Source organism: Copadichromis virginalis, linkage group LG8 (assembly GCF_057382275.1).
Source record: "Copadichromis virginalis isolate Kocher_CV1m ecotype Utaka linkage group LG8, C_Virginalis_male_GT1.1, whole genome shotgun sequence".
NCBI lineage: Eukaryota > Metazoa > Chordata > Actinopteri > Cichliformes > Cichlidae > Copadichromis > Copadichromis virginalis.
This window is the reverse complement of record NC_140625.1, coordinates 19,471,138-19,487,100: the sequence shown is the minus strand read 5'-3', so window position 1 is coordinate 19,487,100 and position 15,963 is coordinate 19,471,138. Positions and strand designations below refer to the sequence as shown.

Genomic DNA, 15,963 nt, shown 5'->3' with positions numbered 1-15,963 from the left:
AGGTATTGTCTCATGCTACCAGTAGTTTCTTATTCAGTAACAATTTCCCTTTAAAAAAAAAAGACTGGTTAAAATCTCATGCTGGACAGATATAGACATTAGTTGAGTATTTGTTCATCACTGTTGGGTAACTGGTCCAGAGTCCAGGGACGTCACTGTGCTTAGCCAAGAAATAGTCCCTTGCATAACCCACCTTCTTTTCTTTTAAAGCTATTTTTAATTTCAAGCTAACACTAAACAAATGAGACAGAGCATGTCCATGTGTGAGCTTTAGAGCTTCTGGTAGATGTAGTTTACTCTTTTTCTTTTTTAAGTTTTGACATTTTTCCTTGCTTCTGGCAGCTGGGCTCTAGTTTCAGATTGCGTTGCTTCAGACTCGTACTGATTGTTTACAAAAACAAACACCCCCCCCCCCCCAAAGTATTCCTTGTGTAGGGTCTTTGTGTAACATTTTATGACTACATACTGACAAAAGAAAAAACATGCACCAGTACGTTGGTCCTGAAAGTGATACTGTATAGGTATTGTTAATGGATTAATCTAGAATTTGTCATTAAAACAACTTTATAGAATATCTGAATACTGAGTGAAAAAATGTAATGCATAAAAACACGTTTTGAAACAATACGTTACACAGTTTGAGTATTTAAAGAACAAATGTTCAGCTCTAATACATTGTGATGTGTTTCTGGTAAAGGACAATTGCTAAATAAATGTCAAAGAGTTAAAGGACCACATTAACATAATATACAGTACAGTGTAGAGGTGGTAGTGTGTGTCTTCTGCACTTTTCCTCTTTGACTTTAGTCCCAGGAGAAGAGTTCATCTCTGTTTGTACTGCTGCGACTTTATAGTGAATGACCTTCCCTTCTGCCTTACTTGTTTGCCACAAAGTGACAAGAGCTCTCCCTCTTCCTGTGTCTTGTCTTTTCTTTCTTTCTCTTACACCACCCCTCTTTCTTGATTTTTTTCTTTTTTTTTTTTCTATGTGACCTTTCTTTGTCTCATGCATATTATCTGTCTTTGGTTTCTGTGTCTGTCTCTCCAGTGCTCACCCCTCCTGAAAGCGAGAAGGCTGATTCAGAAGAACGGGTCAGTCTAAAAGTGTGTAGTCAGCATTCCTCTGTTATTTCAGCTTCTTTTTTTTTAATTATTACAAATGCATTCTGTCAAAAAATATTTTTATGTTTGATGATTCCACAAGAGAAGCATGCAAAAAAGCAATCTTGATTTTCCATCTGGTTTTTGTTTTGTTAGACTCCAAAACGAGTGGAGGTTCGCTCTATTCACACCTATGTGGCGCTCTACAAGTTTCTGCCTCAGGAGAAGAACGATTTGGAGCTGCAGTTAGTAAAATTCCTTTGTTTACTGTTTGTGTGTGTGTCATTTGTTATCAATATTGTTCAGTTCCGAGAGATGAGAAAATGTGTACCTGGACAAAATTTTACTGACATTCACCCACCATCTGCCTGCCCAGCAGGATGATTGTAGGGGGTTGCATGGTTCGGTTGGAAAGGGAGAGCTTGCTGGGAGGTCAGGAAGGACAAACAGCTGCACTGTGTGTTTAAAAAAAAGGAGTTTTTGTATGTCAGTAGATGCAGGAATCTGCTGAGTGTAGAATTACACCCAACAGTAATCTGGAGGATAATTCTGTGCAAGAAGACAGCACATCAGGAATTTCTTTACATGGACAACAGTCCACTAAGAAAGCTCAGTAATGTTATAAGTGTTCAGACATTGCTGGATTCATCAGTCTGGTAAATTTATGGCATTCACTTACATTTCACTTAAATGTTATGTTTCTTATGGCTTTATATAGACAAAGTAGTTGTGTTTCTATTAATGAATATTATCTGAAGAAACTCTAACTGCATTTTTCTTGGGATTTCAGCACACATGTCTATGTTTGTACTGTACTGCATCAGCCACTCACAGTAAAAGCTCAGACAAACCGATATCTCTACTAGGTTGGGAATACCAGAACTATATGATAGACAAGTATTCTAATCTTTTTTTTTTTTTAAATAGCAACAGTTTATTAGACATCAGAGACTGCTGACTGTGCTGTTGTAATTTTATTTGATAAGTGTGCAGACACAAGTCAGAAGTGATAAGTAAATGTTGGTTGGAATAAAATAGCCTTTTATTGTTACTGTATATGTAAGGTGGAATTATGGGTGCTTAGTGCCAACTGTGCAGGAGTTTAAAAAAAATCAGGAATAAATAGCAAACAGAAGAAATATATACAAACTAGAAGAATACATATACAAAGCAAAAGAAAGGCACACTTTGGAGAGCAAAGTGTTTGGAAGCAGTGAAAAGGACTGTCTGAGTATAGAGTCTGTGTGTGAGCGGCCTGAGTGATGAGGGTTACTCAGACCATGACTCAGATTAATGAGATGGGTGGGCTGTGGTGTGGTGTGGGGGGTTAGTGTTTTTTAACAGTCTGAATGACCCAGGGGAAGAAGCTGTTGGTGAGTCTGGAGGTGTGGGACCTGATTGACATGAGGCACCGACCAGAGGGCAGCAGGTCAAACAGGTGGTGGGCGGGGTCACCTATGATGGCCCTGGGTTTTCTGAGACAGAAGGATCTGGCGATGGGCTCCAGGGGTGGCAGAGAGCAGTCAATGATTTTTTTTTTTTTTTTTTTTTTTGGGGGGGGGCATTGTTAATTACCCTAATTACCCTTCCTGTTCTCATTTGTGGCCCCTGCGTACCAAACACCAAGGCAGTAGTAGAGCACACTCGCCACTGAGGAGCCAGTAGAAGGCCAGCAGCATCTTCCAGTCCAGGTTATTCTTTCTAAGGACACGGAGGAAGTTTAGCCACTGTTGGGCCTTAATAAGGTCAGCTCATTAAAGTTAGGTCAGCCTATTAAGATTGCTGTTGTGACTTTAATGGAAAACTGACCAAAGTACACAGTCCGGCATGAAGCCAGCTATTTCAGTTGCCTTCAGACTAATGGAAAGAAGCGTCTCAGGCTGCTGTGATATTTACAGGATTATACATAATAGAAGAGTGAACAATTACATAGTGAAGTCCATTTTCGTTATATAGCACATTAAAAAAAAACCCACCAAGACACAAATGGTTGATCAAAAGTGTTCCAGTTCAGGCAAACCCTTTAACACACACGCTAGCCTGAAAATGGTCAGTGTTATTCTGCTGCTGTATACTTACTGCTATTATTAGTATTTTGAATGACATTTGAAAAACTCTAAATGGTTTACATCAATGTAAAAATACCACCTCCACCTCCAGTTCTTACTTTGTAATAAGGGTTGATAAACAGCAGAAGTATTGTATCTTGTATTTAAGATAAGATAAGATAAGATAACTCTTTATTGTCATTGCACAGTCATACATAGTACAGTAGTACAATGAAATTGGAAAAACTGTCCTACGTCGGCACTACATATAACACAACACGACACGATATGACACATCACAACGTAACAAACAACACAACACAGTATATTAACTTAGTATAAAAAAGAAGAATAAGTGTATGTGTATTGCACACTGTTATTATTGCACATTAATTATTATTGCACCTTGTTATAAATATAAATATTATTGTTATCGTTTTAAACATTGTTACCTCCCCCTAAAAAGTCCAGGGAGGTATCCAGTCAGGTCAGCTATTTACATTGATCAGGGCTATTGCCCTGTTGTAAAAGCTGTCCTTGAGTCTATTTGTTCGGGACCTCAGCAGCCTGAACCTCCTGCCAGACGGCAGCAGCTTAAACACCCGGTGTCCTGGGTGTGTGCAGTCCCGTAGGATGCTGCGTGCCCTCTTGAGACAGCGAGTGCTGTACAGGTCCTTCAGGGAGGGAAGAGGATGTCCAATGATTTTTTGGGCCATGTTGATGACCCTCTGGAGTGCCTTTCTGTGTGCTGTGGTGCAGCTGGAGAACCACACACCGATGCAATATGTCAGCACACTTTCAATGGAGCAGCGGTAGAAGACGGTCAGCAGCTCCTTCTTCAGGTCCATTTTTCTGAGGATTCTCAGAAAGTGGAGACGCTGTTGGGCCTTCTTTAAGACCGCAGAGGTGTTAGAGCTCCATTGGAGGTCTGTGTCTATGTGCACACCCAGAAACTTGAAACTGGAGACCCTTTCCACGCACTCCCCGTTGATGCTGACAGGCTGCAGCTCGGACTTCCTCCTTCTGAAGTCAACTACCAGTTCTTTTGTTTTGGTGGTATTGAGGTCCAGGTTGTTGTCTGCACACCAATCTGACAGCCTCTGAACTTCAGCTCTGTATGCAGTCTCATCTCCCCCTGAGATGAGCCCCACCACAGTGGTATCATCTGCAAACTTGATGACTGTGTTGTCTGGGTGGGAACTAACACAGTCATGTGTGTACAGAGTGTACAGTAGGGGACTCAGTACACAGCCTTGTGGAGAGCCGGTGTTGAGGCTGAGGGCTGAGGAAAGATGAGGCCCCACTCTAACTCTCTGTACACGGTCTGAGAGGAAGTCTCTGATCCAGCGGCAGGTGGTGGAAGGAAGTCCAATTTCCAGCAGTTTATCTATTAGTCTGTCCGGGAGTATCGTATTGAAAGCAGAGCTAAAGTCAACAAAGAGTCTATAGGTGCCAATATGCGTCGAATTAGTTTTCACTGTATGCCTCTGTGTGTTAGCCCTGCGACAGACTGGCGACCTGTCCAGGGTGTACCCCACCTCTCGCCCTATGACAGCTGGGATAGGCTCCAGCACCCCCCGCGACCCTAAAAAGGATAAGCGGAAGCGAATGGATTGATGGATGTTTATCTAACACTAACTGTTTTTTTTGGGGGGGGGGGTTTGTTTTTTTTTTGGTAAAAATAGAATAAAATTACAAGTGAACATCAAACCTGACACTATTGCTTTTAAAGTGGTAAAAATCCTCCTCAAGGGATACTCAGCTCACTGCACTCTGGTCTATATTCTATTTTCTCTGCAGGCCTGGTGACAGAATTCAAGTGACAGATGATTCCAATGAAGACTGGTGGAAGGTAGGCTTTATAAAACAGACTTTATATTGAAATGCACCGAAGTGTTATCTATTCACTAAGTCATTCGGAAGCATTACATTTTCTTTCTTTTTAACTGAGCCAGTGCTTTTGTAAATAACATATTTACTTATCCAGGGTATCTCAATATATTTATCAGAATCACACATGGGACCCTCAGCTCGACATCTGAACTTCCTTTCAAAGCAGAGCTGTTTGGTCACAGTAACAGAGTTGATAGTTGAGCCCTGAAGTAAGGCAGGTGTGACTGTTAGCAGAGCTAGTTAACATGAAGAGGAAGAGGACAGATTGCAATCTGTGTTTTAATGAGACGGCAGGCGATTTTAACCTTGACCAGCAGAAGGACAGACAAATCTTCACATAACAAAACATCAGGGAAAAGTAAAAGCTTGTCTTACCCGACACGGTGGCAGCAGAGGAACTATTTTCCTGCGGCTAATTTTAGTTAACGAAGAAGCCTCAATTAAATGAATGAAAAGATCATCAAGGGGCTCGTTTAAAATTGACTGTAAATAAATATTTTTGTTGGATTTTTCTATTTTCCTTCTTAAAGAGTACAAACCAAATTACTTCAGAAAACAATATTTGTGACTTGATTTAAACGCAGTACAATTCTTCATTCAGAATGTGTTTAAACTGATTCAGGACAGTCTAGTGACTTCAGCTACAAATGCACAAACAGTGCTACTGTTATTTCAACAAAAAAAACAAAAAAAAACATACAAACCACCTTCCAAAAGAGATACTTACACTCTGCAGAAATCTGCTGTTTCCCTTTTATATATGCTTTCAGTTTAAGCAAGGACTCAGCCAAGCCAGCAAAATGGGTAAATTTTGAGTTGTGCAACTCCAGCATTCCATTCCTGGGTTTTGTATGCTTGTGTGCCAGAGTCTCTGAAGAGAATAGCAGGGGATTAGGGCTTTTTGGTCTAGTGGCTGTGTTGCTAATTAGGGAACAAAAACTCAGAAATCTCTTTTTAATTCCAGATTTCTTGCTAATTGTGACGGTTCATTCTAATTCATTTTTCTTATTGTGCTACAAATGTGATGCTTATTTGAGGGCTGCAGAGGAAGCTGCCTCTGAATAACATACTCGTGTTGGAACATAAGCGGACATGATATGAAATAATTTACCTTAAGCGAGTGAGCAAAGTTGAGTGAAAACCCAGTGAGTGAGATCTATTTTTATACTACAACCAGTGCAGACCTTTTTTTCCTCTCTGTTTAGACTAACGGGCTAAATGTTTGTGCATGTGTGTGTCCTTGGTTGGGTGTGTTTGCCAGGGGAAAAGCAGAAACAAGGTGGGATTTTTTCCGGCCAACTTTGTGCAGCGTATCCGCCCTGGTGAGAGGGTGTGGAAGGTCACTACTGGTTTCCACGGCAACCGAGACAAAGGCCAGATGACTGTGAAAGAGTCCCAGGTGAGACTGTAAAATACACACAGTTTCTCTTGCACGCTGAAAGCCTTTTCAAAATCTATGCAAATGAATGCAAAAAACTGCTGAGATTACCGAGGACTGCATGTTATGACTGTTTGTTTTTTTTGGTTTTTTTTTGCCTCAGTCCAGAAACTCACATATATTTATTTATTTTTATTTCACTTGCCCTTCCACCTGCTCCATTGTCCTCTCTTCTTGCCTTTCCTCACCGTCTGACTCTCCCTCTGCAGATCTGTATCGGGAAGAACGAGGAGATTGACGGCTTCCTCCGGCTGAGCAGCGGGAAGAAGAGGGGCCTGGTTCCTGTGAAGTGTCTGCTAGAAATATGACGGTGCTGCTTTCGCCTTGACCCTCATTTTGTTACAGTGATGGAGGAATACTCAGGAGTGTTTAGCCAACACCTCACTGACCACCAACCACCCGCCTCCATCTCAAAAATGTGGCAGTGAAAGCAGTGTGAGTGGAAGATAACTCACAACTTTGCTTTTTACCGCAGTTTAAGACCTAAAGGATGCAGGGGCTTCCTTGCAATTATTTAGAGCTACTTTTCTTGTAGCACAGCTTTCCTTTTTTATACCCTCACAAATGAAATGTAGCATTATGTGGAAGAGGATAAGTGTGCAGGAAGTCTGGCTACCTCAATAGCCATCTCCATTGGCCATCTGTTTGTGAGAAAGAAGAGAGGACTTTTTAATTATGATGTCGAGGCTTGTCCAAGCCTAAAGAGACATTGTAAGCAAACTGTCTTAATGTCATTGTTTTTGTAGAGGAAACGAGACATTGTGAAAGTCTGTAGCTGTTTATTGTGGTGCGTTGTGCAAACACACTGTCTGGCTGTTTGTTTGAAACCCTGTTAAACCGCCTGGATTTGATAGATTTAGCTGAGAATTTAAACCATATTTGGATGTCCACACTGCAGCTCTATATGAGCACATTTTACATCATGATATGGATATGTGTCACTTCTGCTCCGAGTAGAAAAAGATTCAGGTATTACATAATATATAAAAGTAAGTCTTCTCGGCTACATCTTTTATTAATGACACACACAGATTCTGAGGTTTTTACATTTCAGACTGCTCTCCGGTGATTGGAATATCGTACATTTGTGCTCTTCACAGCTCTGATGTGACAAATGCTTTACGTGCACCTCGGGGAGTTTCTTTGTCAGTGTGCCCTTCAGTCGCACTTTCTTTACACACACAGATTTCATAATTCACTCTGTTCAGTGTAGCGTTAAAAACCATCCACTAGAATCTGCTTTCTTCATCATATAAACACCAAGCCATGTCTATCTGTATGTAATGTCCTGTAATATTCGCGGTCATATCTAGTTGTGTACTTCAGCATGAGGATGGTGTCAATGTTAGGACTTTTTGATGTGCTTGCTTTTCCTCCTGGACAGAGCAGAGCAAAGAAATAATCCAGGATGATTTATTAAACTCTTCCAACTTTCAGTCTCTCAGACACTCAAAAGTTTATGTTATTTTAAATCAATGGCAAGTTTCTCCCAGCACACATAAGTGATAAGTATTAAAGAGAGACCAGGGTTAGGAAAAAGACTAAATCACCTCACGACACTTGGTTTATTGCTCTGTCATTTGAAAACAATAAGGCAGTCACGGACTGCCTTTGTTGTGGCAATAACTGTAAATACAATTATGACAGTATTTGTAAATAGCCTTAAAAATATTGTATATAGCGGCTCTGAATAGCACTCTGGTTAAGAGGTTTGCAGCTATCCAGGACCCAACTAAGGGCATTAATTTCAGTTACAACTTACAGGAAATTACTATTTATTGTCTTACTTACCTATGTATGCATCTCTTTGCTCAATTAACAACTACCCCTGTCAGCACAAGTCTTTTCAGATACTATGCACAACAGTTCTAGTCACTCACCTTATTTTATACTCTGCTTATTTCCAGTGTATCCACACGTGTGTCGGTGTGCTTTTGCAAGGATTTGAATTTGGACTTGCTTTTACATCTTGAATTAGTCTGTACCATGCTACTCTTAAACATTATCCTCACTGACTAGAACCAAAATTGGCTCAGGATCAGTATTACCAGGTGAATCTAAAATCTAAATGCGCACTACCAGGCTAGTTCTCTGCATGGCTAGCTGCTCTGTGACCTTCACAGCTCTCAATAAAGTTAAATGAACTCTAAAATGCTGTGTCTTTTTGTCTTTGTTATCCAATTTTGTGCTTTCAGTTTGAAGTCAGCAATAGTTGTGGAGAGTAAATATTTGGTAGTATAACCTATTTCTCTGCGACTCTTTGGTTTTATCACTAAAGGCAGAAAATTGCTGCTTTAATTTAGTGCTTTTAACTCTTGACCAAAATGTTGACTCTTCTCAGTGCACTTACATTTATCACTAAATATCAGGGACCCTTATGTTGACATAAAGATTAAATCTAGCTGTTTTTTTTTAACTCATAAATGTTCACTTTTACAAGAGGGCTAGTGCTTTAGGAAGGATTTGGGTCATTTCCTGAAGAAGTAGCATGGACTGCACATGAAAAATTGATTCAGCTCTGTTGCAAAGAGGCATCAACATCACAGGCGTGTTGGACTGGTCCTCTTCCTTGTGTTGAATTTCTAGAATTTAAATGTAGCTCATCTGACTGTGTTGTTCAATAATTTATTAATAATCGAATGAATATTAGCTAAAGGTTTATAGTAAACTGTAATTGTCTTTGCTAGTGAGGCCTTGAGCAACGATTTTAAGAAAATGCTAACAAGCTTGTGTTTATAATGGATAGCCTTAGCATGCTACATTAGCTAATTTCTACAAAACACAAAGCTAAAGCCAGTGGGAATGCTGCCAATTTTGGCTGCTATTAGGAGAAGAAGGCAGGAGTAAATCCCTTTTTCTAAGTAACACTCCTATAAAATATAAGAGTGTTACTTAGAAAAAGCAACCTAACAGTCATTAGATTAGCTTACATGCTCTGGTGATTACAAGTACTTGCTGAGATATTTATTTAAAGCTGAAAGTATTCGCTATAACTTTACATTTACTGAGTAATCTTGCACATAAAATTGATACCATTCACCCAAATAGAATGTCTCCATTCATGGCCACATCACTGAAGTACATTGAGAGCTTTGATTTAAAGTGACGACTGCTTGTTCTTAAAGACCATGAATGATGTGATTAACTCCCAATAAAATTAATTGGTGACGGAGGGGCTGCTGGCCAACTATATACTAAGCAGGCATAGAGAGTGTTGTGTGTCTACGAATGTGTTACGGTTGTGCGTGTGTCCCTGCTGTAGAGCCAGGAACATTTCTCAAACCATGACCCAGTTCTGTTATCAAACTGGATCAAATGTGATTTTCATCTCTGCAGAGAAGGAGACTGAAAAGTGTGCGACTGGCAGTACATCAAGCCGCGCATACATTTCATAAAAATTGCTGACTGTGGTGCTCCGACACTGCTCTCCGCTTACTGTACCACTCTGCTCTCTCTCTCTCTTTCATTATAATGAGCTGAGGAAGTTGAAGCCTTTTTTTAAATTCTCTTTGTGTGGCTCAAGCAGCAACAACAAACCAAGGATGCACAGCTTAGTGGCCGTGTCTTCCTTAACAAATCATTTTCACTTTGCTTTCACGCAACATCCATCAACATCAATGCTGAAGTGTTCAGTTTGGGCGGCCATAATTCTACACCATGTACATAAAAGAGGTTGCTCCTAGCCCCAGAAAATGATATGAAATGGCTCATTAAATGTGTGATAGGTTATACAATCATGTCTCATCCTGTAGATTTCACACTTACTTCTATGCATCTTTAAAAAATGAGCAGCAGCAGCTGGGCAGATGCACAGCAGGGGCGATGAACACAGCACACGGGGCGTTGACGGGAAGAAGGAATATAACAATAATGCCAATTTTAGAAGAAAATCCAAGCTCAAAATAGCAATTGATAATAAAGGCAGGCAGGAGAAAAGGAATGCACTGTCAGTTGAAAATAAAGCTTTCTGGCGCTTGCTGACACCTTACAAACCCCTGCATCAAATACACAAAATAAAAATAATCTCCAATCCCTCACTTCCACTAAGTCTACAGGCGAGGATATTAACATATGAATCTGTGGAAGGTTTGCACCATGAAATTATCACTTCAGTTTATGAATTACACATTTTAACAGCCCACCTTGTGGATGTAGTTCAGCCAGTCAGCTCAAGTGGTGCACATATATTATGTAAAACTTCCCCATAGTGGTTTCTTGAGCTGGGGATCAAGTGCTGAGCATCACTGGCAGCGTAGCACAAAAACAAAGTGGCCAAAGTGCTCACACCTATATTCCCTTAAAAAACAAAGTTTCTGGAAAGCTCTATGTACAGAACTGTGAAAAAGTAAGTACACCCCATGATCCATGATTCAGTAGCTTGTAGAACCACCTTTAGCAGCAATAATGTAAAGTAGTTGTTTTCTGTATGACTTCATCAGTCTCTCACTTTGCTGTAGAGGAATTTTGGCCCGCTCGTCTTTGCAGCATTGCTGCAGTTCATTGAGATGTATGGAGATGTGTTCATGCACAGCACCGCAGCATTTCAGTTGGGTTAATGTCTGGACTTTGACTGGGCCATTGCACTGCCTTGGTTCTGTTGTAGATTTGCTTGTTTGCTTAGGATCATTGTCCCATTGCGTGACCTAATTTGCTTCAGTTGTCCAGCACATGGCTTCGCATTTGATTCTGTAAATACTTTGGTATACAGAGGAAATCCAGTGATCGGAAAGTGCCCAGGTCACGTAGCTAGAAAACCAACCCAAATCATCACCCCTCCACCACCGTATTTGACAGTTGATAGTGGCCAGTAGTGGCCAGAAATCTCCACTTTGGTCTCGTCTGTCTAAAGGATGTTGTTCCTGAGGTATTGCTGTTTGTTAAGATGCAGCTTTGCAAACTTGATCCATGCTTCCATGTTTTTCAGAAAGAAGAGGATTACTCCTGACAGCAGTTCTAAATGAGCTATACTTTTTCGGTCTTCTTCTAATTCTGTCTTGAACTTTAATATTTAACATGCTAACTCAGGCCTGTAGAGACTGAGGTGTAGCTCTTTTTTTTCTTCTGAGCATTGTACTCTTTGACCTTGGGATGAATTTGTTGGGAATTCTTTTTTAGAGGGTGCAAGACACTTGCTGATGATCGGTTAATCATAGACATTTGATTAGGAGGGTCTGGCTGTTACCCTCTTAATTCCTATGGAAGCAGTAAAGGTGTACTTAATGTTTCATATAACTGCACAGAGTTTTGCATTAGACTATTTACAAAGTATCCACTGAGCAAACGCAACATGTATGTTTGCAACTAGTAGGAGTAACTTGTTTTTGACTGTTATCAGCTTTAGACTAGGATGTAGGATTCATTTGTTTATTGAAAATTCTCTTAGAAGACATTGGAACCTCCTTCACATAAACCTTTTTAACAGTTTACAGACAGCAAAAAGAGTTAGCTTACTGTATGAACCTTTAAATTAGTGTGTAAAACGCCTTCACAAACAGTGGCTTACGTTACAATTTGATCACTATTTATACTCACTCATGCACTGTTGTTACAAGCAGGGATGGGTACCGGACCGGTGCCATCAGTAACCAGTAGTGATGTGCGGATCGATCCTGAAATATCGATTCCTCCGATACCAAACATTTATCTTCTAGAATCGATTCTCACATTAAAATATCGATATTTTAGTAATTTAGGGTAAATTTGTAGTTTATCATTAACAGAAACACAGTGGAAAGAAATTATAAAATTCAGATTGTCTACATTCAAAGGAACTACTTCCTCTTCCGCCTTTCATAGTCATGTGCGAAATACGGCTGTATAAAAGTCTCGCAGCCCCTTGGCGTGCGCACTCATAACAATGGCTGAGCGTAATTGGAGTCATGTGCGGACGTATTTTACCTCCACAAACAGCTGAGACGTGGTTTGCAATACATGTGGCAAAAAAGTGAGGTGTTGTGGCCATACTTGCCAACCTTGAGACCTCAGAATTAGGGAGACATTCAAAATGCATTTTACAGGGTTTATTTATCGGGTAAAATACATTAAATGTCACCGTTATTATTGGCCGGCCCGGAAACAGCGGGGGTGTCCAAATTCAGAGGCTGCTTCCACCTGAGGACCGGCCTTCGCGGTCTAAAGAAAGCCAGGTAGTACGTCACGAGCTCCCTTGGTGGAGTGAAACTGCCGTCTGCTCCTTGCTATCTAAAATATAACCGGGCGCTGGCATAAACTCTCGACCATCTCACACTTTGTTTAATTAATTTTCTGTTTGACGTTTATTCAGCTGTGTGAAAACCCCGGAGGAACCCTCCCAAGGGATTAATAAAGTTTAATTTAATTTAATCTAATCTAATAACTTTAATCTCAGCCAAACCGATTTACTCACGAACAAATAAAACACTGAAAAAGCCAAACAATAACATTTTGAAGTTATCAAAGTGACTTATATATCATGTTTAACCCGAGTAATGAAAGACCGTGGGGGTTTGTAAACGATGTGTAGGTCGGCTCAGATATTTGAAGTTTACACAGCTACATTCTCACCTGAAAATATGTTAAAAGTTTTCTTGCGACCCAGAAAGAGAAATAAGAGTGATATTAAAACTAAGTCGCTGCCTCCATTGTTGGAAACTGGAATTGGCTGGGCCGCGCTATGAATTCTGCAATATGGTTTTTCAATTTTGTTGTCCGGGTGGAAAATCGGCAGGGTTGGCATGTATGTTGTGGCAACATCACTAACCCTGTAAACACCTCAGAGTAAATCATATCACAGAATATGACGAGCGTATGTTGAGGTGAACTGAAGAGGAGGAGAGGGACAGGTGCTGCCAGGGTGAGACAGACGTCTCTCACGAGTCCTTTACTGCTGCAGGCAGGCAAGCTGTTCAAAATGCGCACAACTTCAGTTTTTTTATTTCTATGTGATGAACTCTGCATTATTAAGTGATAAGAACAAGTAATCTGATGTCCTGTAATCATTATGATGCTATAATTTGAGATACAATAAATAAAATAAGTTTTTGTACAAAGTATCGGTATCGGATCAGTATTGTCGATACCACCCTGAATATTACTTGGTATCGGATCGGAAAGGAAATCAGTGGTATCGCACATCACTAGTAACCAGACCGAAAAGCAGCGTACATTTCAGTGCTTTATTTCGGTGGGGTTTTTTTCCTGAGCTGTGATACACTTTAGATTCTAGCCAATCATTTTACGTTTCCGAAGATAGTAGGCGGGCCCAGGTACGTACGTTCTTTTAGAGCAGAGCTACAGATTAAAAATGACGAAAAAGGCGAAGCGGTCAAAAGTCTGGCTGTACTTCACAGCAAAAGATGCAAACTCAGCAGCCTGCAACAAGTGCTTTCGTGTATAATTTACGTTGAGTAGGCTCACCACGTTATTACATTAATGCATGTAAGGTGAACTAGCAAACATCATCATAGCTACATGCAGCTGTCTTCTTGTTTGATGGCAGATACTCCCTTCACCCTGGCCAAAAAGGCTAAATGACCAAAGAAAAAGTGGAAAACAGCTAAACATGAGAGGTTTTTGGACAAAGTTTGTTTTTTCCATTGTTTAAGCACTGCTTCCAACCAAGAGTGATACCATATATGCCCTATAGCTGGAGAAAAGGCTAACATTGATATCTTTTTACAAAAAAACAGCTGAACATGAGAGGTTTTTGGACCAATTTTGTGTTCTCCATTCTTTAAGCACCGGTTTGAGCACCATTTAAGCACTGGCACCGTTTCAAAAGTACCGATTTGGCACCGGTATCGGATAAAACTAAACGATACCCATCCCTAGTTACAAATGATGGTATCTCTTGGATTTGGCTTTGCTAGGAATACAGTGTGCACCAAGTTCTGAGAAATTTCCATTTAAACATCTGCAACTGCAAAGTTGGTGATCTTTATGTTTTCTGATAGCTTGCCATTAAAAGCAGTGTGCTTGTAGTTATGTGAATAACAAAATAGGATGCAGAATATAGCAATTTTAAATAAAAGGAGAACTATCCTTGGTTTAAGCATGTGCTTAAATCTCATCCTTTATCATATAGCAAAACTTCTTGTTCTCAAAGAAGTACACAAAATAAAAATATGTACAGCAGTCTTACAAATCATTAAAAATGTAATAACAGCATGTCTGTTGTGTGTGTTATGTTTCTCTCCTCCTGTCTGTCATATGCAGTCAACACCCCATTGTTAAAATCGTGTTTACATTCAGACCCACAGCCAACTGCACCATTAAAAATGGAGAAGGTACACGGAGGCTGCATGTTTAATGCATGGTCTCATCTCCTGGTACTGAGGCTACCTCCGCTTTTTCAGGATGCTGCTTGCACAAACACACTTTTAGTGACAGGAATGAGCATCACATGGCAAAGTCCTGAGGTAAAAGATGGCACAATGAGTTCAAGAGCTTTAAGTCTAGTGGAAAGTCTCGGAGTAGATCTCAGAGGTTGAACAGGACAGACAACGTAGGCCTGGGGGGTGACACATGAAAGCTGTCTTTGAAGCACGCTACACTGGGAATGGTAGATTTAAGGAATCACATATGCCCCTTTGCCTCTATTGACGAACTATTTCAGGGAGGCCCTGGGTGATTTACTCGTTATTCTAGTACATAATAAAAAGGAGATCAAGCAAGTTTTATGTATGAGGAATTGATTAAGCATTAAACCAGCGCACTGTGAACAGTTTCCATAATGGTCCACGGCATATAATCCCGAAATGACCGCCTACCAGCCCCTCACAGCCAGACTACAGGAATGATTATATTTATAGTTACATCGTTTAAATGTAATGATAATAAGGAATGCATAAGCTGTTTAAACTAAAAGAATTTACTATTGAAAAAGTATTTTCTGGTTGTAGGTGTGGCTACCTATCTCCCCCAGTCCTGTGAGCTGGGGTAAATATCTACGCCGGATGCCGGTTTGTGTTCCAGATGGCTGTTTCTTTGCCTATGACAGATGTTTCTCTGAATTAAGCCCATGACACCAAATGAAAACACAACACTGTGTTCCACTCTTGCAGATCCACCCCACCTCCACACCTGCTCTCAGGCTCTTGCTCCACACTGTCACTCCACAGCTGCATGGTGTAAGAGGATTAAACTCCACAGCACTTCACCCAATGCACTCTTTAATCAGTGATCACAATCTCTTTTTTTCTCTCCCTCTCTTACCTCTCTGTGTTTAGCCTTCAGGCTGTAATGTAGCTTTGATATGACTGATGGCTTCATGACTTGTATGGAAAAGGAAAATCTTGGGAGGTCAAGCAGGACATGAGGACATGGATTGGAAGGACAGTGTTTTTATTTATCAATTTCTTTTGATCAAAAAGGTTATATTCCAACACTACAGCAGCAGCTCTGCATTAGTTACTCATTCATTTAAAATTGAGTTTCCATCTCCATAATCACTGTGTAAACACACTTTTTGTCACTTAAGTGTCCTGTTTTCCCAGTTACTTATTT

General features: G+C 40.3%; 1 protein-coding gene across 2 annotated transcripts in view; it reads left to right on the top strand.

Annotated features, from left to right (window-relative positions):
- The window catches only part of LOC146703244 (SH3 and cysteine-rich domain-containing protein 2-like), a 43,755-nt gene extending 35,129 nt beyond the window's left edge, over positions 1–8,626 (top strand). Inside the window, exons 7-11 of one of the 2 annotated variants that reach the window (XM_085466370.1) lie at positions 1,049–1,092; positions 1,258–1,346; positions 4,950–5,001; positions 6,304–6,441; positions 6,690–8,626. In XM_085466370.1, the coding sequence (XP_085322496.1) occupies positions 1,049–1,092; positions 1,258–1,346; positions 4,950–5,001; positions 6,304–6,441; positions 6,690–6,788 (422 nt within the window). In that variant the 3' untranslated portion in view covers positions 6,789–8,626. Of the gene's footprint in view, positions 1–1,048; positions 1,105–1,257; positions 1,347–4,949; positions 5,002–6,303; positions 6,442–6,689 lie in introns of both variants that reach the window. The other variant, XM_085466369.1, reaches the window with a different exon arrangement.
- Positions 8,627–15,963: the final 7,337 nt, after the last annotated feature.